The sequence below is a fragment of the Urocampus carinirostris genome, chromosome 3, assembly GCF_059441175.1.
Source record: "Urocampus carinirostris isolate Australia breed hairy pipefish chromosome 3, RoL_Ucar_1.0, whole genome shotgun sequence".
NCBI lineage: Eukaryota > Metazoa > Chordata > Actinopteri > Syngnathiformes > Syngnathidae > Urocampus > Urocampus carinirostris.
In genome coordinates, this window is record NC_142351.1 from 64,607,574 (window position 1) to 64,633,609 (window position 26,036).

Genomic DNA, 26,036 nt, shown 5'->3' on the forward strand with positions numbered 1-26,036 from the left:
TATAATATTGTGAATGTGCTTAATTGCTGTTGAGATTGTCATGATTGTTTTCTGTTATTAGTGTCAATAAATTTGTTCAAACCAAAAAATCATTTGGGTTTTGGGGGTTTTTAAGGGTTATTGATCTATCGTCGTTATTCATTATCCATTATCCATTATCGGTCAGTTCATAATACGCTACAAAGCCTAGGAGCCGGGACACTTACTCTCAGCCAAAAAGCCAAGCTAAGGTCCTAGCCCTAAAGCCTTGCTGCGATCATTGCGAATGCACCGTTCCCGGAGGTACTGCAATACCGGGCCGATGCGTGGAGTGGACAGAGCAAGCTCATATTCCATCTCCGAAATGCAAAAATCAAAGATAGTGACTTCATAGAAAGTACACAAAAGGCCAAGCTAAGGACCTAGCATCAAGGCCAAGCTAAGGACCTAGCATCAAACATCGGTATAGTCCAAGACCTTCAAGGCCAAATTAAGGTCCTAGCAATAATGGTTTAAGTACTCAGTTCAACAACCATTCCATGTTCTTGGTTTGAACAAATTTATTGACACTAAAAACAGAAAACAATCATGACAATCTCAACAGCAATTAAGCACATTCACAATATTATATTCCAATATTACGTTTTTAACAGCAAACACAAAGTGAGGTTTGAACAAACCTTCTCGAAAATCAAACATATTCACAATTTCATTATATAACATCTTTGTTAGTGTCAATAGATCCGTCCAGGCCAAAGTCGATTGTCCTCGGTCTGAACAAATCCACCGACACCAACAGCAGCAAAACACAGCCATCAAGCATATTCACAATTTTTTTATATTTGACAATATGACGTGACGATATGACGTTTTAACATTTTTTCCTGACATTTTCAACATCAATTAAACAATTTCAGAGTTATTTTCTTTTAACAGTAGTTAACCAGCGTGTAAAAGGCAATACTATTGTGCAAGGGCTTAGCTCTGCCATCCCACCCTCCCAAGCAGCATTCTTCCAGTCCTCTGTGTGGGTCCTTTCCCTTCTGCGTGGGTCCTCTCCCTTCTGGGTTCCACAACCCAGGCCGTTGCTGCCGGGACTCCCACAGTGTAGCTCCGGCTCCCCCCTCCGGGTGGGTGCAGACGAGTCTTCTTTATGGCTGCGTCCTAGGCCCGCCGCTCGCAGATTGTATGGTATCTGCAGCCATTTGGAGCACAGCCACGGGGGGGATCTGCCTGCACCTCCATACCAGCAGGTTACTGGAGGTCCAGATGGCGTCCTTGATGGCGGCGAGAGTGAGCCAGTCCCTGGCAAAGTCGTTCCGATGCCTCCTCGACCGACTCACCCCGTAAAGCACGTACTGTGCATCAGGGACCTCTCCTGCTGGCAAGTCCGGGAACTTTCCTAGTTGTTCGGCCATTGTCCACAAGACCTTGGCAGCGCTGCACTCACAAAAAAGGTGCCTCACCGACTCCTGGGCGCCACAGCCAGGTCGAGGGCACGTCGAAGTCGCTGACATTCCTCGGTGGTGCATTACAGCTCTGACTGGGAGAACTTCATGAGCCACCATCCATGACAAGTCTCGTAGTCTGTTTGGGAGGGCAGGATGATTGAGGTTGCTCCAAACCGTTGTGGATTCGCCAAACGCAAGCCCCCGCACAGGGCTTACTGTAGCTCGCTCTTGGACAATAGCAATAAGGGCCCTGTGGTTTTGTAAAATGTGACATTCTTGTGTTTCCAAATCAAACTTCTTCAAAAAATCCCGAATAAAGAGATGTGTTGGTGGCAAGTTAAACGAAACTGGAATCAAACGATTGTCTGGTACAAGCTTTAGCTTCCGCAAATATGAGCCCATCCAAAAACGGGTCATTGCTTGACTTTTCGGGTTGTTGGGTGGGCCCACAGCGTTTTGGAAGTGGAGAGAGACATATTTGCTTCCCAGGAAAAGCTGGAGGTCAGGCACTCCTTTCCCCCCTTTTTCCTTTTTCTTTTTCATTGTATCTCTTTTTATCCTTTCCCACTTTGAGCCCCAGACAAAGCGAAAGATGGCTCGGTCCAGTTGTAACAGCACGTTTCTTTTAGGCATAAAAATTAAACTGATTGACAAAAGCATTGGGAGGATGATCGCTTTGATGATTAGGACCTTCCCCTCTATTGTCAGTTTTCTTAGTGACCAAAAAACAAGTTTTTGATTAACTTTCCTTGTCACGTCATCCCAGTTGGTCTCGCCTCCTCCATCCGCATTGAATTTTATCCCTAGGATTTTCTGGTCTGTCTTTAACACCGTCAGCGGGAGTCCTGCCTTTTCTGTCTCTTTCCACATTCCATAAAACTTCACTTGTGATTTTTCTCTATTTAGCCTTGACCCAGACGCCCTCCCAAACAGGTCAGTCAAGTCAAGGGCTCTTTCAACAGATGCGCGGTCAGTACACAAAATATTAAAATCATCCATGTACAAAACACACTTGGTAATTTGTCCCCCACTTCCTGGGATATTGATGCCTTCGACAAATCTATCTTTTCTTAAAATTTGTGCCAAAGGTTCAATGCAAAGAACATAGAGAAGGGGAGACATAGGGCAACCTTGACGTACACCGCAATTGATCTCGATTGCTTCCGATAAATTCCCGTTAATCATGAATTTGCTGTAGATGTCTCGGTATAGCAGTCCTACCCAATTGATGTATTTTTGGGGAAAACCACATTTTTGCAATACCCTGAAGAGGTATTGGTGCGAGACTCGATCAAAGGCTTTTTCAAAGTCTAGGTTTAGGACCGCTAGTCGCATGTTTCTGTCTCTTGCATAACAAATGGTGTCACGGATCAGCATGAGACTGTCGCTGATCTTCCTTCCCACAATGGCACAGGTTTGATCTGGATCAACCAAGTCTCCCAAGACAACAGACATTCGTGTTGCTAGAAGCTTGCTGAAAATTTTACAGTCCACGTTTAAAAGCGTTATGGGTCGCCAGTTTTTTAAGTCAATTTTGTCTCCTTTTTTGTGCAATAGAGTAACTATCCCGATTCTGAAACTGTCTGGCATATGGTCTCGACTGGAAAATTCGTTAAAAACAGTTAACAGATCTGGTGCTAAAATATCCCAAAAAGTCCGGTAAAATTCGAGGTTGAGTCCGTCCTCCCCGGGTGATTTGCCTTTTTTCATAGTCTTTATGCAATCATTCAGTTGGTCTTGGGTAAAGTCCGATGTTAAAAAGGGGTCTTGACGCACTGATCTTGAAATATGATCTAATACATGCCCCATTTCATTCTCATATGTTTCTTTCTTTTCAAATAATTTTTTGTAATAGTCTTCGACCAATCTGGTTATTTCACTACTTTCCTTTGTTATTTGCCCGTTTTCGTTTTGAAGTTTAAAAATCCCCTCATTTTTGCCCATAATTTTTTTTAAAAAGTAGCGTGTACATTTTTCCCCTTCTTCTATTTCTCTTTCTCTGCTTCTTATTATGATGCCTTTGCTCTTTATTTCCGCCAAAGCGTTTAGTTCTTGTTTGGTCTCTTTGATTTCATCATTAAAGTCCATCCCCTTTTCTGTTAGGATGAAATAGCGTTGGAGTCTTCTTTGTAGTCCCGACATGCGTTTCATCTCTTTGAGTTTCTTGTTTTTCCCTGCATTTTTAAAAAAGGTCTGTGTTCGTTTCTTTGTCATTTCCCACCATTGTGCTCGTGAATCATACGAGTCTTGAAGGGTCTGCCAGTCTTTGTACAGCTCCCTGTATTGTGCGGCTAGAGCCTCATCCTCCAGCAGGGAGCAGTTTAACTTCCACAAACCCTTCCCAACAGTCATACCTGAAGGAAATGAGAAAGAGCAGGACAGTAGCAAGTGATCCGAAAAAAAAACTGGAATTAATCTTGCATCACTCTGTGCTAAACCCCTCGTAAATATGTAGTCTATTCGAGAGGCTCTGGCATTGTCACTACTGAACCAGGTGAAGCCCTCCTCTCCTGGATGTATGGATTTGAAACAGTCCACCAGTTTAAATGTCCGGCACATGTCTTGTAATAAAGTTGATGTTTTATCTACTTTAAACTCCTCATCGTTCCTCTTTCTATCCTTCCTACTTAGGATGCAATTAAAATCTCCTCCCACGATTAGTGGTTGATGGCCTAGCATATGCGACTGGATGTCCTCTAAAAGTTCGTACCTGAGTTGTCTGTCGGCATGGCCGTATATGTTAATGAGGTTAAAATCATTCCCTATATAAGAAAGTCTTGCTAAGATTGCGCGTCCGTCTCTCATCACAGTACTCCCCTTTATGATGAGTTGAGGGTTGTTTATTAAAACGGCTACCCCATCGTTACGGTTTTCATTCGAGCCACTCCATAATGACGGATATGGCCAAATCTCTTCCCACTGTTTATAATTTTTTAGAAAGGGGATGCAGCATTCCTGTAGTAAAAACACATCTGTTCTGATAGTTTTTAAGAACGATAAAACACTGTGAGCCTTAACCTTTGATCTCACACTTCTCACATTGATAGTAGAGAATGTAATGTTCATAATAGTTGTTAAAGTATTTAAACTAGTTAGACAAAACCGGGGGATCTGAGTCCATTCTTTGGTGATCATCGAGATCATCGAGAGTGTCACCTGTGTCAGACACATCACTTAAGAGTAGTACCTCATTTTGAGACTCACCGGGGAAAACTCTGGGACCCTCTGACTCTCTGTCTGTGGTTCCAGGTCTTCCCCTTTTTTCTGGGTTAGGGGGTGAGCCAGAGGACCTATCAAGGGGTCTCTTACTTCCTTGCCCACTAAGGGTAGATTTTTTCCCTCCCCGACTTCCTCCGTCTCAACTTCATACAGTTCCCTTGTGGGCTTATTCACCGGCAATCGGCTTTCTTCTAAATCTCTTATCTTTGTTTCTGGTTTTTTCACCACTCCCAATTTTGTCTTACTTTTACTCCTCTTTCCAGTGCCCGTATGGGTTTTTGGAGAGTCATTCGCCTTTTCGATTTGTTTGTCTTCTCCAAATCCCGGCAATGGCGTAGCAAACAAATTTGCTAATTTGAACTCTCTTCCAGGCCCTTCCTGATTAATATGTGTTTTCGGAGTGGCAGTTGCTTTTTCTATTCGTTTGTCATGTCCAAATTCAGGTATTTTATGAGAAATCGAATTAGAATTTCCAGGTTCTTCCTGTTTCAATTTTGATTCTCTGCTCTCTGCTCCAGGGGTTTTGGTAGATACATCTGTTTTTTCAATTTGTTTGTCTTGTCCAATTTCTTTGTGCATTTCTTGATCAATTTCATTGGGTATTTCCATAACTTTATTCATTTCCTGTTCATCTTCATTGGGTATTTCTATAACTTCATTAATTTCTTGTTCATTTTCATTTTGTATTTCCATGACTTTATTAATTTCATTGTCTTTGTTATCTTTATTCACTTCATTGTCTTTGTGACATTTATTCATTTCATTATCTATGTTGTCTGACATCATTTCATTGTCTTTGTTGTCTTTGTTAACTGCCTTCCTAGCTTTCAATTTGTTAGCAAACGAATTCGGGCAGTTTCTAAAGAGGTGATTCGTTTCTCCACAGAGATTGCATTTTCTGCTATTGCTACATTCCTCAAAGGAATGTCCAATTGTTCTGCACTTTCCACAAAAAATTCGATCACATACCTCAGCCAGATGCCCATGCTCACCACATTTGCGACAGAGTTTCGGTTGCCCTTGATAGTGGATAAAGCCACGGTTTTCCCCCAGGACATATATAGTCGATATATATAATATATAATATATATAATATATATATAGAATATAGTCGACGGAATTTGTTTCAGTCCCTGAAAGCCCTGAGGATCTTGCCGTAGTTGGACTGGTACCCTCCAGGCACCATTCCAATAGCCTTTCTCACACCTCACCTTCATAGCCTGGCCTTTTACTGAGCAGTATCTACTCAACCAATAACAGACGTCATCAGCACTGATTATTTCACTAAACATTCTAACAACGACAATCTTGTTAGCATTATCAGTCAGCTTCTCCACTGTAAATCCTGAAAACTGGGACCTCACTCCCTCAAAGCGATTCCAAAACTCTTGATAAAGAGCTGCCGTTTCAAAACTCACATCAAAGCCTTTGCCAGAAGTCATTTTTATGACAGCATGTACCTCCTCCTTTTTAAACTTCAGAATCTTTTCAACAAACTTGTTAATAAAATCCGTCCTTGACATTCCCTCCGAAATTGCCACAACATCTTTGAGCAAGAATCTCACGCAGTTACGTCTCCGCCCGCCGGTATAATGCCCGGCAGGACTCGGCTGCTTTACTTCTAACTATGTTAAAATGGTTAGAATTGTAAAATTAATAATTAACGATACTCTTAAAACCGACGCCAATGACAGTATAAACGCATAGAACGAGCAGTGCTAACCTGATGCGTCCACCATCAACCGCAGCTATGTCCATTTAGGGAAGTCCTGTAGTTGAGATTTGTTACTTCAGTCAAATAATTTTTCCGACAGAATTCCTAGAAGCTGATCCATGTTCTACTTCAGAGGTGGAAAAAATTTGGTGTCAGGGGTTATAAAATCTGTCCAAGGGGGCCTATCTTAGAGACGGATCCAACCTTTTTCATTTATGAATAAATATAGATGCAGACATTTACATGTTATATTTCTTTTGAAATAAATTAGTCTCATGAAATTGGGATTGAAACCATAAAATCTAAGGCAAAATAATATATGATGTCCCCGTTTTAAGCACTTCATTTGATATTTAGTTTTGAAATATTACTGTAGCTGTATTTTTTTAGTATTTGTATTTATTCTGACGTGTGATTTTTTTAGAAGTTCCGTATTTTTAGTAGTATTATTGTAGTTTTATTTTTGTAGTATATTCATAGTATTTCGGCAGTAGTATATTCATAGAAGTGTTTTCTTAGTATTTTTTAGTATTATTAGTATTAGTTTTATTCTTGTATTTTGATAGTAGAATATGTGTTGTATATCTAGTGTTTTGTATTATTACATTAGTATTACAATGGTTTTATAACTTTAGTACATTTTTAGTATATCTAGTGTTTTGTATTATTACATTAGTATTACAGTAGTTTTATAACTAGTATATTTTTAGTTTTACTGTAGCACATTTTTTTTAGTATTTTCTAGTTTTTTAGTAATTTCTGTTGTATTTTGTAGTATTTCCATAGTACATTTTTTGTAGTATCCCTGTAGTTGTATTTTTGCAGTATTTATGTTGTAATACTTCTGTAGTAGTATTTCTGTAGTAATATTTCTCTAGTAGTATCATTTAGTGTATTATAGTGTTATTTACGGGCATTTTTGTAGTACTGTATTTCTTTAGAAGTATTTTGGATGTGTTTCCAAAGCAATATTTTAGTAGCATTTTTGTTAAAGTTCTGTAGTACTCCATACTAGTATTTTCGTCATATTTCTTTGGTATTTTTATTTCTGTACTAAGGGCGGACCAGCAGGTGAGAGCTGAGCTTAGTGTGTATGTGGCACAGTTCTGAGGTTATCGGTTCAAATCCAGCCAGCCTTCCTGTGCAGAGTTTGCATGTTCTCTCCGCTTGCATGGGCTTCCTCCAGGCACTCCAGTTTCCTCCCACATTCCTAAAACATGCATGCCAGGTTAATTGGCCAGTCCAAAATCTCCCCAGTTATAATGTGCGAGTGAGTTGTCTGTCTCTGTGTGCCCTGCGACTGGCTGGCAACCAGTTCAGGGAGTCCCCTGCCCACTGCCCAAGGACAGCTGGGATAGGCTCCAGCACCCCCGCAACCCTACTGAGGATAAGCAGTGCAAATAATGGATGGATGGATTTCTGTAATAGTATTTTGTATTATAGTATTACTGTAGTAGGATTTTTGTAGTATTTCTATACTATTTATTTTTAGAATGAAAGCAATATGATATATGAGCTGCCTGTTTTAAGTACTACATTTGATATTTAATTTTGTAGTTATTTTGTTGTATTTCTGTTGGCGACACACAAAGTGATAATGGGAACAGAGTTGTCACCCCCAAAAATTTTGCGGTCTCCTAGTGGTCACGGGGCCCTAAGCAGCCGCTTAGCTCGCTAATGCCTTTGGTCGACTGGTTACAAGTCAAGTCATGTTTATTTGTATAGCCCTTTATCACAAACGGTCCCAGAGGGCTGCACAGACTACCATTAAACCATCCCTTGATCTGAAACCTACATGAGGGCGACGAAAAATAACCCCAATACCTGTTCGACACTGTAAAAGCTCACACGAGGCTGGGTAAAGAAGAACCAACAATACTTAGCCCAATCATTTTTTTCTTGTTTTTCTTTGTGCCCTCGCTCCTAAGTTTCATCGATTTGGCCGAACTAGACAGCTACCGAATGACTTCCTGAACAATCAGCATGCATTGTATTTATTATAAGGCTTTTAATTTTTTTGCGGCACAGAACAAAGTTTTTCTTATTTGTTTGGTCCAATATGGCTCTTTCAACATTTTGGGTTGCCTACCCCTGCGTTAGACTGTGCCAACTACTGCACATTTCTCAATTCCCTTCCGCCATATTTGTGTAATTATTCTCTCTACTCCAATAAAAGCCAAAATATGCACATATGTATGTATTTAACAAACAGATTGGGTGTTCAATGCAGCAGCTACTAACAATGTTTTCATCATAAGCAGCTGCTTTACTCAAAGTAAAATGAACTTGCTTGTTATTTGAATTTTTTATCTCAACATTTTTACTTAATCTGTATAACTGTACAACACCTAAATACTTATTTTGTTGTTTTATGAAAATGTAATAAATTGAACTCTTAAAATAGCATCTAGTCATATGCTTGTCAGTTATATACCATTCTATATTGTATATTTTTAGCACATCAGTGCAAAATAAGTATTTTCATTTTAGTTTCTTAGCCAGTTCCGGCCCCAAATTTGTACTTCATGGAGTCTTGAAAAAATTATTTTTGAAAAGGTCTTGAACATACCCGAAAGCGAGGGAGATTTCTTGTAGCTGAGTTGTGATTCCTAATACGCGGTTCACTTTTCACTCTCTTGTTACTTCACTGATTTGCATTCGGTTCACCTTAGTCTCTCCGCCTATTTTAGACAGTATACAGTATTAGTTATTAGTTTGAAAAAACGTTTGTATGGTACTTTTATTTGTTAAACAAATGCTTGCGCATGTAAAAAGTGTTTTTTTCCCCCTTTGAATTTAATTGAAGAGGAAACCTCTTGTTTTCCTGTTTCTTCCTCTAAATTATTGTTTACATTCGCGTAAAACCAGGTTTTTTTTCGAATATTTATCACAACAGAAAATTTCAGGCACAAATATGACAATGACTTGTGGGATTCTGAAGTGCGCTGTCAAAATGGCTGATAAATACTTATGCACTGGGAGGGCCGTCCCAAGGAACAGAAGCTAAGGAAAACTAAACTAAAGTGTAGCCGAATTTTCCACTGGAAAGAAGCTTATTTGATCAAACTGGTTCTAACAGGGTTCTTAGACCTTTTGCATGGCCAATTTCAAGAACTTTTCAAGCACCTTCAAGGCCATTTTTTCATTTAGTTTCAAATGAATAAATCCAGCGCCAAAAACAATGTTTTTTTATCTTGCTGCTCGCACTTTCTTTGTGCTATTTTGTGCTGTTTCCCATATATGATTTATGATATTTTTGTGTCAATTGGCTGCTATAAACTGACCTGAATTCTGCCGTTCTGCTTCAACAATGCACGCATAGCTTGGCTACGTCACATATGATTACAAACACTGAAAGGGCTCTATTGGGTAATTACTGAGTTCAACATGGAAGACAAAAAAAGAAAGTACTATAGGTATATAAAGCAGAAAAAATATTTCTTTTAATTTAGATCTTTTTGTGTTTTTCAGAGGACTTGTGTCTAAATTGCTAAAAATAGAATCGTAGTTACTTTGTTTTGCATGTTATTATTTATTTATAGCACCAAAGAGTTCATATTTTTAAATTTGATTTTATTTGTCTGCATTTTCAGGGATTCTGTGTTGTTGTTGAACTTTAAATCTGCTCATTATGTAATAATCTAAAATTTGTATTTTTTATTTTAGAAATTTCTTTTGTAGATCTGTGAATATTTCAATTTATATTTCAAGTGTTTTTCATGGATCCCCTGCAAAACATACAAAATTATATAAAAAGCAAAATATCTGAGGAGCCATTTGGGAGCCAAAAAAGCCAGCCCTTCTCAGTGAGCCAGGCCAAAAGAGAGTGTTTTCTAAATAGAGCTGTTCTCTTGGCAGCGAACAATTGGGGGCAGTGACGCTTCACATGACAATGCCATAATGACAAGCCACCAGGGCAGCCTTTTTTGTGTCATTTTCACAGACTTACTACTTTTTTTTTCTTTATTTATAGCATGGTCTATAATAAGACTTCAAAAAAAAAACTGCAACGGCAACAATTTCAAGTTTTGTCACCACTTCACCCAGATATCACTCATTTTCCTGACCTTGAAAACACATAATTAAAATTCAAGCATTTTGAGGATTTCAAGCACCTGTACAAACCCTGATAATTGTAATAAATCAAAGGTTTACTCTTATTTTGCTTTAGTGTTTTGTGTGCAATGTAACCCCTGAAATAAACACGTGTTCAATGTAAATAGACGTGGAATGTGAAAATGTATATGACCCAATTTTATTGGACACAAACGAAAACACATTTACAACTAAGCATGAAAATCTAATAAGATAAATATTCCAAAAACAATGTTCAATTTGTTATGTCCTTGTTCTTCTTCTTTTTCTCATTTTTCTCATGGAAATGTCGCTTTAGCTCCAGCCTGGTGTTCAAAACTTGTACTTGAAGAGTTGCAATTTCAGCAGACAGTTCTATGACTTCAAGAAAGCACACGTTTTAAGATAAAACACCATTTTTGGCGTTATATACAACAAAAGTTCATATGTTAACATTTTACCTTGCCTGAATGACAATTGTGCTTGTTTCAAAGACTGAGGGACCAAAATCCCAAACCACTGAATTGGGTTTAGCTGAGCATTCTGTTCACTTCTGGGGGATTCTGGTGATTTTTTAGGATTTAACTCTACTGTTTCATTTGGACTGCTAGCTTCTTTGTGTTTTGCTCTCCTCCGGACACCTTTAAGGGGAGAGAAACACAATATTAATGGGACAGTGTGTAATCTTCAGTGCCTCCTAGTGGCACAAAAACTTTCATTCAGTAAAAACAGAAAAAAACAAGACATGGATTTGAATATTAGGCAAAAATACACGAACTAACAAACCAACGTGAAAGGTGGAGTGGAGGTAAAAAAATCTGTATTTCTTTAACGTAGTGAAATCCATACCTATAGTCGCTGTCATGTTTGTCTGCTATCTTGCTGCTGCACTGATTTTATTTGGCATACACTGAAACATTTTTAAATTGAGTCAATTATCAAATGCACATAAAGTAACGATGTTTAATAGTTTACCACAACGGATGGAGCTGGAGCGTGTGCATTCAAAGAAGACACACTACGTTAGCCCGAAATATATTACTTCGAAAGCCTACTTTCATAATTTTTTGCGTGAGCAAGGAGGAATGCCAGCTATCATCAGGACAAGAAAGCTGCTGTTAATCCCACATGCGACATCACAAGGACAAGCAGGCTGGAACACCTGGAGTGGCTGAAAAAAAGCCAAGAGCTTGAGTTGGTCAGAGCTGGTGGCTAATTCTATTAGCTGGCACAGGGGTCTGCGACACGGGGCTCAGGAGCCACATGCATTTTCCAAAAATGTTTACAAATTGAAAAAAGATTGGGGAGGAAAATATATTTTTATTTTAATATGGTTTCTGTAAGAGGAAAAACATGACATAATGACTTTTAACGGTTTCCAGTGATGTAAAAATGTGTAGAATAGATATTACATTTCAATGAGGGGCTGGTTCGAGTTCACGGGCTACAAGCTTAACTCGGGTGCATTGCTCCTCAGCTTTACTCTCTCCACTGTCCCATGTGGCTGTGTGGCCCAAGCTCCGCCCCTTTTAAAGATAAACGACCCGTGTGGGTAACAATTTAACCTACCATCCAATAACTGAGCTAGAGGGAAAAGCTATGAAAAAAGATGATAAACGACTTCCATAGCGGACCAGAATTTGTCAAGCCTCAGGACCCTGAACTGAGCTGTGGGAGGCAAGTGACCCTGAAGGACGAAGCAGGCGCTGCTAAAAAAGAACAACGGCTAGCGGCGAGTCATAGCCGTCAGCAAAGTGGCTAACGTGAGGTGCTAGAGAAGGAAACGGTGGATAAAAACCTCTAAATGACAGAACTAAGTGACCGTCACGTGTCGGGCTCAGCTGACGGAGATAAATAGACGCTGCACGCTAAATGTACCACCAGGAAATGCTAGAAGTGGAGCGGTCATCTTGAGACCAAAGAGGTCACATGATCGATTCCTGGCTCCTCCAAGTTAAGTGTTGAAGTGTCCTTGGATAAGACACTGAACCCCTAATGCCTCCGATATGCAGGTAGGCGCCTTGCTTGGCTGACCCTGCTATCTGTGTGTGAGTGTGTATGAATGGGTAAATTGGAAGTGTATTGTAAAGCACTTTGAGGTAACTGGTAAGGCGCCATATAAATGCAATCCATTTAGAAAAGCAAAATGGTCATTCGGGCTTCTGTAGGAGTAAGATAGCGACCAAACGTGTCTGTTTTTCAAGTTATGCAAGATATGCAAACCTCTAAACATATAAGTTTTTGAAAAAAAATCTTGTTTATAAAATAATACATGTGTTTTTACTTATTATTTCAACTAACCGTGTTGTATCTGAGTTGAGGAAGTATTTTTATATCACAAGGGGTCTCTATGTAATACACACTGGGAATTGAAGTATTACCTTCCTCTTTCCGGCCGATGTTTTCCGCGGGCGTCTGAATGTGAGGGCACTTCTTGGGTGAGTCAGTGTTGAACTCCACATTGTCATGATCGAGTGATCTGCAGATAATATTATAATAGTATGATTGTTTTGATTAATTGAAACCTTGGTTCATTTCTCACCTAACATGAACGGCAACCGAAGGTTTCATTTCACTTGCGTATTGAAGAGAGGAAACTTGTTTGTTTCCCATGGAATATCGAGCCTTGGAGATGAAAAACCATCCCTGCGCAAAGGGAATTTTAAAAAACTGTTTGTAGATAACACAAGCTGAAAAAAGAGAGGTTGGGAGCAACCCTTTTTAGATAACTACTTTACTGTTACTAATAAGCATGAAGGGCTACCAGTTTGACATGCATTTTTAGAACAAGTGATCATGTTGTTACTTTGTTGCAGAGGTGGGTAGTGACAAGCTACATTTACTTAAGTAAGTTTTGGGACATGTACTTCTGAGAGTGTTTTAGATTCGATTCACTGTACTTTTTACTTAAGTAGATTTGTGAAAAATAAACTGTACTCTTACTCCGCTACCTTAGGCTACATTGAACAAGTTACCTGAGATGCCTCCAGGTAAACACATGTATTTCTCCTTTGTTTTATTCTCTCCCCTATCCCCTGTAGGTGTGCTGAGCTTTACAGACCAAGCCCCGCCTTTTTTAAAGGGGCAGCATTACAGGCCAGGCAGGTAACTGGCGTGTGTGTGTGTGTGTGTGATCTGCCATGGAACCTAAAGGTCAAAAAAAGCAAAATAACTGCAAAATAAAATGTGATTTTATTTATTTTATCTTTTTAAAAGGTTCCTATTTTACTATTATAAACGCAGAATGTGTTTCATTTCACCCTTTTTGTGCCCCACTCTTTTTGTCTTGACTGTATTTCTTTATTTTTATCAAAACAATGAAACCTGTCGCATTTCATAATACACTTGAGACAGTGTTATACAACAGAGTAGTCAAGTCATTCTCCACAGGATTCGCTGCATCCAACTAAGTAATTTTGATAGTAGGTTGATATTGCTAATATAGATGCATACAGCATGTGATGCGTTCATTATGGGGCAGAGCTCTAAACTCAATTGAGTTGGGGCCCGCTGAAGCTAGGATGAGGTCTGGCCAAAATGGGGGTTTCCACAAAACAGCGCTGATAAAAACATTCCGCCGTTCCTAAAGGGACAGTGTTTTATATTTGTCAACTAGATTTTGCTGTAATGAGTAGGGCAACAAAAAAATTGTTTAAGAAGACTACAAACTACAGAGACTAAAAGTGCGTAAAAAGCAGTTTTTCTTCCAATTCGTACCCAACTTCTCTTAAAGAAAGACAAAATGTAGGGAAAGAAATATTTTTTTAAAAGGAAGAAAAATAGGGAAGAAAAAAAGGCAAAAAAAGACCACAGGAAGAAAAAAAATAGGGGAAAGGAAAGCAATAAAAAAAGAAAATGGAGAAAAAGAAAGAAAAATGAAGAAAAGAAAGGACTCAAAAAGAAAAAAAGAATGGAAAAAATGCAATATTTTTTCCTTTTAAATTTTTTACTTTCTATCTTATTTCTCATTTTTGAATTTTTCGCTTTTCTTTTTTCTCCCTTTTTCCCTTTTCTTTTATAATATATTTTTTCTTTTTTTCTTTCTTCTTTTCAAAAGTAATGAGGAGCGTTTTGGTCATCTTAAGTATCTATATTTTGGCCTCTTCAGTTGTGCTTTTAGCACTTGTTTTAGTGGCACGACAGAATACAGCGACATCTAGTGGGAAAATACTACATCCAACAACAGTACAATCCTGGTGGCTGTAATTGGCCGGCAATTTTATTTTATGGGTGTTTATGTCCAATATGGCCTCCTTCAACCTTTTGGGTGGCCGAAGCTAGCTTGGTTTGTCCGCATAGGCCGTTAAAAATAGTACTGGGGCTTTTTAATGCGCTACTAGTGCTTAATTTATTTCTTTGATTTGTACTATTATCATATTGTTCATTAAAGTACTTGAAATTACCTATATCGTTTTAATCTATTTATAAAATAAATGTAATTTATTGTTGATTGGATGGACTTTGATGAACTGATTGAGTGGTTGTCCAAAAAAAAAAAAATTTAATACATCGATAAATAAGACGTTGCTATAGTTATTCAGTACTTGAGTATTTTTATACTTTTATTCAAGTAATTCTGTGGATAATTACTTTTTACTTCTCATCTCATTAGCTGCAATCAGGAATCATCGGGCAGCGGGCAGGGGACACCCTGAACTGGTTGCCAGCCAATCGCAGGGCACACAGGGACAGACAACTTGCTCGCTCATTCACACCTAGGGACAATTCGGACCAGCCAATCCACCTGTAATGCATGTCTTTGGGAGGAAACCGGAGTGCCTTGAAACCCACGCAAGCACGAGGAGAACATACAAACTCCGCAGCCGGTAGCTGGATTTGAACCCACACAGGAGGTCCCCAAAACCTTAGAACTGTGCCGCACACGCGCTAACCACTGTGCTGCCGTGCTGCCACTTTTCACTTCTACTTAATTCATATAATTCTGATGTAACAGTACTTTTACTTGAATAACATTTTGGTTACTATACCACCTCTGCTTTGAAATTATGAACTATTTGCGGGCAGGTTTCCAAACAACGTTGCAGTATAACATCAGTCTGCAGTTGACTATTATTATGTATAAAATTATGCATTCTGAACCAAAAGCGAGCATTTTTGTGAGCATGTTTCAGCATAGCACGGCGGCGCAGTGGTTATCGCGTGTGCAGCACAGATCTTAGGTCATGAGATTAAACCTCCTGTGTGGAGTTTGCATGTTCTCCCCGTGCTTGCGTGTGTTTCCTCCGGGCACTCTGGTTTCCTCCCGCATTCCAAAGACATGCATGTCAGGTTAATTGGCCAGTCAAAATGGTCCCTAGGTGTGAATGAGTGAGCGAATTGTCTGTCCCTGTGTGCCCTGCGACTGGCTGGCAACCAGTTCAGGGTGACCCCTGCCCACTGATGGCTGGGGTGGGCTCCAGCACCCGCGCGACCCTACTGAGGATAAGCGGTGCAGATATTGGATGGATGGAAAATACGACAATTTGTAAGGGCATGGAGCCGTGGAGGTTGACAGGTATGCTATACCACACTCTGCTTTGAAATTATGTTTTTTTTTGCGGGCAGGTTTCCAAACAACGTTGCAGCATAACGTCAATCTGCAGTTGATTATTATCATGTATAAAATGATGGATTCGGAGCCAAAAACGAGCATTTTTGTGGGCATCCGTTTCAGCATTCAAAATAAAACACAGATCATAACTACCTGCTCAATGAGAGCGTTAAGACGAGCCCGTTTTTCCTCTAGTGACTCCAGCTGGTCCATGAAAATGAGAAGCTTTTCATCTAGTAAGATGCTAGATTCTCCCATAACGTTTAGTAATAGTAATATTGGTTAGATTGAAGCTTGGGTTATTTTGTTTCCAGAACAAAACCGACAGACTGCAAATACTTCCGTATTGCATCACGTGGCATTGTGTCACGTGTCTCATACGTTTTAGTGAGAAAACGTTTATTTACAATATATTTTATTATTATTGACCCCATCATTAAACTTGAATATGTTCCTATATCGAAATTATTGCAAAATAATAGGGTACTAAGCTTTATTTGAAACCTGGTTTGTATATTTTTTCGAGCACGAAACTTATAGTCACATTACACCTCGTCACTTGGTGAAGCGACGTCAATGCAGTGGGAAATCATCGTATTACATTATTATTCCATTTAATTATTATCGTTGCTTAAAGGGGCAGTGTGTAACATTTAGTTCCTCTTGGTGGAACAAAAATGATCATTAAGTAAAATAAAACATTGTTTTCAATTCTCGGCAAAAATACATGAACTACCATATAAATGTCAATTTTTCCACAAAAATATCATAGTTAGATAAATTAGTAATTCCTTTACATAATAGAATCCCCACCTAGAAGTCGCAGCCTTGTTTGTCTTGCATACCTGTCAACCTCCACGGCTCCATGCCCTTACAAACTGTCATATTTTCCCTTACAAAATACAAAAGATCTTACACCATATTTTTTTCAAACGTGTTTATTTATGTAGTTTAACACGTTATATTGTACATGTGTTTCGTTATATCATATATATTGTTAATTAACATTTTGTTGTGAGATATGCTCGACATGAATGAGGTTTATTATTGAAAAAAAAAGTTTAAAAATTAAGTAGCTTGGGCGTTCACTGTAGAAGGAAAAAATACATGCAAATATAATAAAGTAGTATTTTCATTTTCTCCTTTTATACTTCATTTTTTCTTAACTTCTTTATACAACATAATGATTCGTAATATAATGCATCAAAGCAAATGAGCCGTTTGAGCCAGGTCTTTCACTGAGTTGAGCCGAAAAAGCCGGTTCTCTAAATAGAGACGGACTTCCTTTCTCTACACAACTGCCACGGAATGATGCATGATGGAAATCCTCAGCCGGCAGACGCATACGCACAGTAGCATCAAACCGCTCGCTTCGTTTGCAACAAAAAAACGATACCAAGATAGACGATACCGCGGCGAACTTGTTTGACTTGATTGATTTGCCGTTTTTTCCGTGTAGATTTACTTGCACGTCGTACACGTCTTAAAATGCATAATAAACGTACTTTTTGCAGCACTTTTTGTTGTTTAGCTCTGGTTCGGCTTTGCGTGTACCTGAATAGGATAGACTACTCAAGTTTTGAACAAGATGGAGAAATTTTGCATGCAATCAAATTTGTCTCTGAGCCACAGATACTCATAGAAAGAACCATATATGGCTCGCGAGCCATAGGTTCCCGACCCCTGTTCTATGCTGTGTCAATTAGTAGTGGTTTTCCTTTGCATAAGACAACAGTGCCCTCTAGTGGGGCTTTAACTCAGTTTTTTCAGGTCCTTCTGCTTCCACAGGCATTTTCCCGTAAATCCTAGTTCTAGTCAAGTCAAGTCAAGTCATTTTTATATGTATAGCCCTTAATCACAAAGAGTCTCAAAGGGCTGCACAGGTTATTGCACAGACTGTTATTTCAGACTATTATTACACCATCCCCTGATCTGGAAACAACATGAGGGCAAGGGAAAAAACTCAAAAACCTCAACATGAGGAAAATGAAGAAACCTTGAGAAGGGACCGCACTGTGGTATACCCCTTTCAGGATTACCAGGCAAAGGATGTTGCAATTACAAATCATACAGAGATATTGTCCACAAAAAGTATAGGTTATTCATATGTTTTAGAGTGGAAATGTTTTTAGGCTTAGATTTAAACATTTCCACTGAGGTTGCAGATCGGATCTCAGGGGTAAGAGCATTTCACAGCACCGGTGCCAGGATGGAGAACGCTCTCGAACCTGCGGAACACTTCTTGGCTCTTGGGATCACCAGTAGACCGGCGCTTTCAGAACGAAGGCTTCGGACCGGAACATAGGGGGATATCAGATCTGAAAGATATGAGGGAGCAAGTCAATGTATGATAAGAGAACCTTGAAATCACATTTTAGGCTAACAGGGAGCCAATGCAGGTTAGCCAAAGTCGGCGTGATGTGATCGCACTTTTTTGTCCTGGTTAAAAGCCTCGCTCCAGCATTAAAGTATTATTGATAATTGTTGTCGAGCAGAGATATCTTCTATAAATGAGGGGGAATAAAAATTGTTCCCATACCGGGAGTCGAACCCGGGCCGCCTGGGTGAAAACCAGGAATCCTAACCGCTAGACCATATGGGACATGATGGTGGGACTGTCCGTATGCAAAATTATCAGTTAAGACGTACAATGTTCTTGACGAAATTGACGAAATAGGTTAAACTCCGACCTCACTCCCATGTATCCACAAATGAGGGAACAAAATATAGATATGGAAATGCTTAGAAATAGATAACTAGCTGGAGAGCATTTAACGATTACCCGTGCGCGCTATTTTGTTAATGTTTGTAAAGCAGGAAATATATTTTTTCTTAAAAGTAGCCATTTAACACGAGGTCTGTGCTGGTATGACTAATTCCGCCTGGAATGAGAAATACGGTTCACATTTTTTTATTTAACTCATAGTAGGTGTAAACGCTGTGTGCCGTCCCACCAAGGATCCACATTCAGGTTGGACTGGATGATGAGGCTTTTATTAGAGTTGCTGCATTGAGCGACACAACATACATACACCATGTGATTAGAACCTTCGCTGGTTCTCAATATCGTTAGCAGCGCGCTGGAGATTCATCATTGCAGGACACTTATACACAAACTATACAATCATATTTCAGCAAGAACTTCAACAAAACAAAAGTTATTATCACACCCGTTACAAAGGTAAAATCCACAATATTTGTTGTAGGCTATAGACACTAATATTTCCAAACTATTTTAAAGGCGGAGGAAAACAATGAAGGGAAACATTTCACCAACAGTTTACGGATGCAGAATTTCATCCGAGATTCAAAAGTAAACGAAGGCAGGAAAAAGTATATTCATAGAACGAGTCTTTCTGAGGGTGAAACACAATATCCTGTAGCTCGCCGTGATCGTATAGTGGTTAGTACTCTGCGTTGTGGCCGCAGCAACCCCGGTTCGAATCCGGGTCACGGCAGGGTGACATTCCCTCCCACGGCAAGGGTATCTTTTATGATATATCTTTTTACCATTTTCTTATTATCATTTGTTTTGATATAATTGTCTTTATTGTCATTGTAAAATAATTTGTGAATATCCTTTGTAACAAGAAAGTAGTTGCCAGCCAGTTGCAGGGTTTTCAAAGTCAGAAACGTATTTATGTCATTTCCGAGTTAACGTAATGATGCAGTCGATTACTAGTAGTGATAGTCGTTTGCGAACGTAATGGCTCTAGAGCAGGGGTGTCAAACAGGCGGCCCACGGGCCAAATCAGGCCCGCTAAGTGATTGAATATGGCCCGTGAGATAACGCTCAGAGTAGCGCAAGAGAAAAACGAGCTGCATGTTGAAATTTGTCCATTTGATGTTGCCAAGCCAGGTGCCTCTCACAAACGTTGTACTTGTTTTTATTTCTCTTTCTCTCTATCTCCCTCTCTCTCTTCCCCCCTTTTATCTCACTCTCCATCTCTTTCACTCTCTCTGTCTCTCTTTTTCTCTTTCTTTGTTCCCCATTGTCTTTTTACTTTATTTTGATTTCTCTTCCTTTTTTACTTTTCTCTTTCTCTCTTTTGCTTTCCTCATCTCTCCTTCTCACTTTCTATTTCTTTAGGATTTCTTTCTTTCTTTTTCTTTCCCCCTTTCTCACTATTTTTCTTTTTATCTCTTGTTTCTCATGTTCTCTCTCTCACTCTTTTCTCTCTATCTCTCTCCCTTTCTTTCTTTCTTTCTCTGTCCCACTCACTCTACTTTTCTCTCCCTCTCTTATTCTTATTTCTTTCTCTCTAATGTACTAGTCCGGCCCCCGAGAGAATGTTTGTTCTAGCGTGTGACCCCCGAGTTAAAATGAGTTTGACACCCCTGCTCTAGAGCGAACTCATTAAAATGATCGACTCCTGATTTGCCTTTGAAACGCGATTTTTCAATCGCTTTGTTTCCTCTTTCCTCAAAATGTAGATTTTGTGGGTTTTCCATGAATCTTGTGTTTCCCTAAAAAGCGTTAGGTATGACAAAGATGGAAGATTATTCTTGTATAGCATAGTTTATTTGTCGCTACTACGCTGTGCAATTGGTACTGGCCCTCGCTCGCAACGTCTAGTGATCAAATATTACACATTGGGGCTATAAGGAGTCTGTGTTGCTCGACTTTAAAGCCGTTTGTATTAAAGTTCAGTGATATAAAACATTTTTAATGTATAATACACCATTTAAAGCAACAACTTCGAACATTTGAAAAGAGCCGAAGTTATCATAATTAGTAAGGTGACCTGAATGCGAGAGTGGGTGATGGAATGGTTGAAAATGTGATTGGTAGATATGGAGTACCAGGAAGAAATGAGAGTGGGAAGAAATTGATAGAGTTATGTGTGGAAAATGAGTTGGTGATTGCAAACGCATTGTTTAAAAAGAGGGATGTGAATAAGTATACCTTTGTCAAAGTGGATGGTGGTGAGATGGTGGACAGAGCACTGTTGAATTCTTAACATGTTGTGCATGTTTACAGGGGTGAAAATGAGTGGTATGAAAAACTGAGAATAGATGGAGGGCTAGTTATAGGAAGAGTGTAAAAGGAACAGGTGAAAATGTCAGAGTTGAATAAGGCAGAAAAGGAGAGAGAGTTTAAAGAGAGGATAGTGGAAGAGTATGAACAGATTAGTAGAACAGAAGTGAAGAGAGAGGAAACGGCATGGAAGTGGTTTAAAGAGGCAGTGTTGAGGAGTGCAAAAGAAGTGTGTGGAATGAGAAAAGTTGGTTGAGGTATAGGTAAGGAAGTGAATGGTGGAATGATGAGGTCTTAGAGGCTGTGGCAGAAAAGAGATGTGCCTTTGAGGAGTGGCTGCAAGATGAGAGTGATGATGTATGAAAGGTATAAAGTGAAAAAAAGGTTGGTAGAAGCGGCAGTGGAAGTGTCACCCTGACCCGAGTGACTTGGCCGCTTTCTTGTGACGCGTTTCATCTGGAGGGACGAAAGCATGACCAACTTGGGTGCCGAGGTGCTTAACTTGTTTGGGTGTTTGGGCATTTGGTGTTTTTTGCTACTTTTTCCTTTCTTTGTTTTTGTGTAGGGCAGCACGGTGATGCAGTGGTTGCATTTTTTTTCCTAGCTGTTACTTTTTTCTTGCTTTTTTGTTCTCTATTACCTTTTTACCCTTTATTTGCTTCTTTCTTTTCTTCTAGCTTTTTTTCTGAATTTTTCCTGGTCTTTTTTTCTCTTTTTCTCTCCTTTTCTTTTGTTTTTTTTCTCAGCTTTTCACTACTTTTTCATTTTGGTATTTTTTTTTCTTTTTTGTTCTATTTCCCACCTTCCTTTAAGTCATTTTGTGCACAATTTTGCATAATATTTGGTGGTGTAGGGATTAAAGAAGCAAAAACAACCTGAAAAGCTTTTTGGGACCCGAAATAAACGGTTCTTTTTAGTGAGCCGAGCCGAAGGAGCCGTTTCTCGAAAAACTCTACTGACTTTACTCAACTTCGTTCTACTTTGACATTGACTTCCAAATATCGCATTTAGAACACAGGGGAACCCATGTATTTTTACCTTCATGCACTGTAACTTTGACTTAATTCGCTTTTTAATTTTGCAATTTTGAGCCCTCATTTTTGTGAGCTGGCTAGACTGTCTTGTGTGCGGAAAAGCTCTGGGTAGTGCGCAATTGCACACACACGCAGTTTAGAGGGAACATTGGTCCTGTGCCCACTGCCCAAAGATAGCTGGGATGTGCTCCAGCACCCGTGCAACCCTACTGAGGTTACGCGGTGCAGATAATGGATGGTTTGGTGTGAACAATTTTATTGACACTATTAACAGCAAATAAACAATGTGAGGTTTGAAAAATTGTTCTCGACAATTTTAACAGCAATTAAGCATATTCACAATTTCGTTATGTCTGCCAATCTGACAATATGACGTTTTAACAATTTTTTCCGACATTTTTAACAGCAATTAAACACACAATTTCATTATGTCATATCCCAACAATATGAGTTTTTATCGACACTTTTAACAGCAATTAAATACATTCACAATTTCATGATATCATATTCTAACAATATGAGGTTTGAACAATTTTTATCGACACTTTTAACAGCAGTTAACCAATGTGTAAAGGGCAATACTATTGTGCAAGGGCATAGCTCTGTCTTCTCAAGTGGGATTCCATCCCACCCTCCCAAGCAGCATTCTCCAGTCCTCTGCCCGGGATGCTCGGATGGGTCCTCTCCCTTCTTGCTTCTACCTTCCACAACCACCCGAATAACCAGGCCATTGCTGCCGGGACCCCCACAGTGGGGCTCCGGTTCCTTCCTCCGGGTGGGTGCAGACGATTCTTTAGTCTTTGCTTAACTTTCCTTGTCACATCGTCCCAGCTGGTCTCGCCTCTTCCATTCGCATTGAATTTTATCCCTAGAATTTTCTGGTCTGTCTTTAACACCGTCAGTGGGAGTCCTGCCTTTTCTGTCTCTGTCCACAGTCCATAAAACTTCGCTTGTGACTTTTCTCTATTGAGCCTTGACCCAGACACCCTCCAAAACAGGTCAGTTAAGTCAAGGGCTCTTCAAACGGATAAGAAGTCAGTACATGAAATATTAAAATCATCCATGTACAAAACACACATAGTAATTTGTCCCCCACTTCCTGGGATATTGATCCCTTCGACAAATCTATCTTTTCTTAAAATTTGTGCCAAAGGTTCAATGCAAAGAACAAAGAGAAGGGGAGATAAAGGGCAACCCTGACGTACACCGCAGTTGATCTCTACTGCTTCCGATAAATTCACGTTAATCATGAATTTGCTGTAGATGTCTCGATATAGCAGTCCCACCCACTTGATGTATTTTAGGGGAAAACCACATTTTTGCAGTACCCTGAAGAGGTATTGGTGCGAGACTCGATCAAAGGCTTTCTCAAAGTCTAGGTTTAGGACCACTAGTCGCATGTTTCTGTCTCTTGCATAACAGATGGTGTCACGGATCAGCATGAGACTGTCGCTAATCTTCCTTCCCACAATGGCACAGGTTTGGTCCGGATCAACCAAGTCTCCCAAGACTACAGACATTCGTGTTGCTAAAAGCTTGCTGAAGATTTTACAGTCCACGTTTAAAAGCGTTACGGGTCGCCAGTTTTTTAAGTCAGTTTTGTCTCCTTTTTTGTGCAATAGAGTAACTATCCCTATTCTGAAACTGTCTGGCATGTTGTCTCGACTGGAAAATTAGTTAAAAACAGTAATCGGATCCGGTGCTAAAATATCCCAAAAAGTCCGATAAAATTCGAGGCTGAGCCCGTCCTCCCCGGGTGATTTGCCTTTTTAAAAAGTCTTTATGCAATCATTCAGTTGGTCTTGGGTAAGTCCGATGCTAAAAAGGGGTCTTGACGCACTGATCTCGAGATATCATCTAATACATGCCCCATTTCATTCTCATGTGTTTCTTTCCTTTCATGTAATTTGTTGTAGTAGTCTTCGACTAATTTGGTTATTTCAGTACTTTCCTTTGTTATTAGCCCGTTTTCGTTTTGGGGTTTGAAAAGCCCCTCACTTTTGCTCATAATTTTTTTAGAAAAATAGCGTGTACATTTTTCCCCTTCCTCTATTTCTCTTTCTTTGCTTCTTATTATGATGCCTTTGCTCTTTATTTCCACCAAAGCGTTTAGTTCTTGTGTGATCTCTCTGATTTCATCATTAAAGTCCATCCCCTTTTGTGTAAGGGTAAAATAGCGTTAGAGTCTTCTTTGTAGTCCCGACGTGCGTTTCATCTCTTTAAGTTTCTTGTTTTTCCCTGCATTTTCAAAAATAATCTGCGTTCGTTTCTTTGTCATCTCCCACCATTGTGCTCGTGAATCATACTAGAACCTTAGCTTGGCCTTTTGGCTGAGAGTAAGTGTCCCGGCTCCTAGGCTTTGTAGCGTATTATGAACTGACCGATAACGGATAGTGGATAATGAATAACGAATAACGAAGATAGAACAATAACCCTTAAAAACCCCAAAACCCCATACGAGTCTTGAAGGGTCTGCCAGTCCTTGTACCGCTCCCTGTATTGTGCGGCTAAGGCCTCATCCTTCAGCAGGGAGCAGTTCAACTTCCACAGACCCCTCCCAACAGTCATACCTGAAGGAAATGAGAGAGAGCAGGACAGTAGCACGTGATCTGAAAAAAAGACACAAATTAATCTGGCATCACTCAGTGTTAAGCCCCTTGTAAATATGTAGTCTATTCGAGAGGCTCTGGCATTGTCACCACTGAACCAGGTGAAGCCCTCCTCTCCTGGATGTATGGATTTGAAACAGTCTCCTAGTTTAAATGTCCGGCACATGTCCTGTTATAAAATTGATATTTTATCTACTTTAAACTCCTCATCGGTCCCCTTTCTATCCTTTCTACTTAGGATGCAATTAAAATCTCCTCCCACGATTAGTGGTTGATGGCCTAGAATATGTGACTGGATGTCTTCTAAGAGTTCATACCTGAGTTGTTTGTCAGGATCGACATATATGTTAATGAGGTTAAAATCGTTCCCTATATAGGAAAGTCTTGCTAAAATTGCGCGTCAGTCTCTCATCACAGTACTCCCCTTTATGATGAGTTGAGGGTTGTTTATTAAAATGGCCACCCCATCGTCACGGTTTTCATTTGAGCCACTCCATAATGAAGAATATGGCCAAATCTCTTCCCACTGTTTATAATTTTTTAAAAAGGGGATGCAGCATTTTTGTAGTAAAAACACATCCGTTCTGATGGTTTTTAAAAACGATAAAACGCTGTGAGCTTTAACCTTTGATCTCACACTTCTCACACTGATAGTAGAGAAGGTAATGTTCATAAGTGTTGTTAAAGTATACAAACTACTTAGACAAACTACTTAGAATAAACCGGGGGATCCAAGTCCATCCTCTGGTGGTCATTGAGAGTGTCACCTGTGTCGAATTCCTGATTTGGGGCACAAAGCACCACTTAAGAACGGTACCTCATTTGGAGACCCACCGGGGAAAAGTCTGGAATCCTCTGACTCTCTGTCTGTGGTTCCAGGTCTTACCCTTTTTTCTGGGTTAGGGGGTGGGCCAGAGGACCTATCGGGGGGTCTCTTACTTCCCTGCCCACAAGGGATCAGATTTTATTCTTTCCCGACTTCCTCCGGCTCAACTTCATACAGTTCCCTTGTGGGCGTTTTTATCGGCAATCGGCTTTCCTTTAAATCTCTTATCTTTGTTTCCGGTGTTTTCACCACCCCCAATTTTGTCCTATTTTTACCCCCCTTTCCAGTGGTTTTGGGAGAGTCATTCGCCTTTTCGATTTGTTTGTCTTCTTCAAATTCCGATAGTGGAGTAAAAAACAATTTTGATATTTTGGACTTTCTTCCAGGCCCTTCCCGATTAATATGGGTTTTGGGAAGGGGGAGGGACAGTTGCCTTTTCTATTTGTTTGTCTTGTCTAAATTCAGGAATTGTATGAAAATTCAAATCTGAATTTTTGGCCTCTCCTCCAGGTCCTTCCTGACTCAAATTTGATTCTTTGGCCTCTCCTTCAGGTCCTTTTCCGACTAGGGGTTTTGGGAGGGACATCTGTATTTTCAATTT

At 39.7% G+C, this 26,036-nt stretch overlaps 1 protein-coding gene, 2 non-coding genes and 1 pseudogene across 3 annotated transcripts; 1 reads left to right on the forward strand and 3 right to left on the reverse strand.

Moving 5' to 3' along the window:
* Nucleotides 1-260: 260 nt before the first annotated feature.
* On the reverse strand, nucleotides 261-397 carry LOC148370459 (U2 spliceosomal RNA; annotated as a pseudogene).
* A 10,205-nt stretch (nucleotides 398-10,602) lies between these two features.
* vma22 (vacuolar ATPase assembly factor VMA22) lies at nucleotides 10,603-16,343 on the reverse strand. The gene is made up of 5 exons (XM_088330131.1): nucleotides 16,142-16,343; nucleotides 12,980-13,083; nucleotides 12,819-12,916; nucleotides 10,899-11,078; nucleotides 10,603-10,818 (listed from the first exon to the last, which is right to left on the reverse strand). The coding sequence occupies exons 1-5, from the start codon at nucleotides 16,244-16,246 to the stop codon at nucleotides 10,694-10,696; spliced, it is 612 nt and encodes a 203-aa protein (XP_088186257.1). The 5' UTR covers nucleotides 16,247-16,343; the 3' UTR covers nucleotides 10,603-10,693.
* Nucleotides 16,344-18,518: 2,175 nt separating this feature from the next.
* Nucleotides 18,519-18,590, reverse strand: trnae-uuc (transfer RNA glutamic acid (anticodon UUC)). The gene has a single exon. It is a non-coding gene; the product is annotated as a tRNA-Glu (tRNA).
* Nucleotides 18,591-19,374: 784 nt separating this feature from the next.
* trnah-gug (transfer RNA histidin (anticodon GUG)) lies at nucleotides 19,375-19,446 on the forward strand. The gene has a single exon. It is a non-coding gene; the product is annotated as a tRNA-His (tRNA).
* Nucleotides 19,447-26,036: the final 6,590 nt, after the last annotated feature.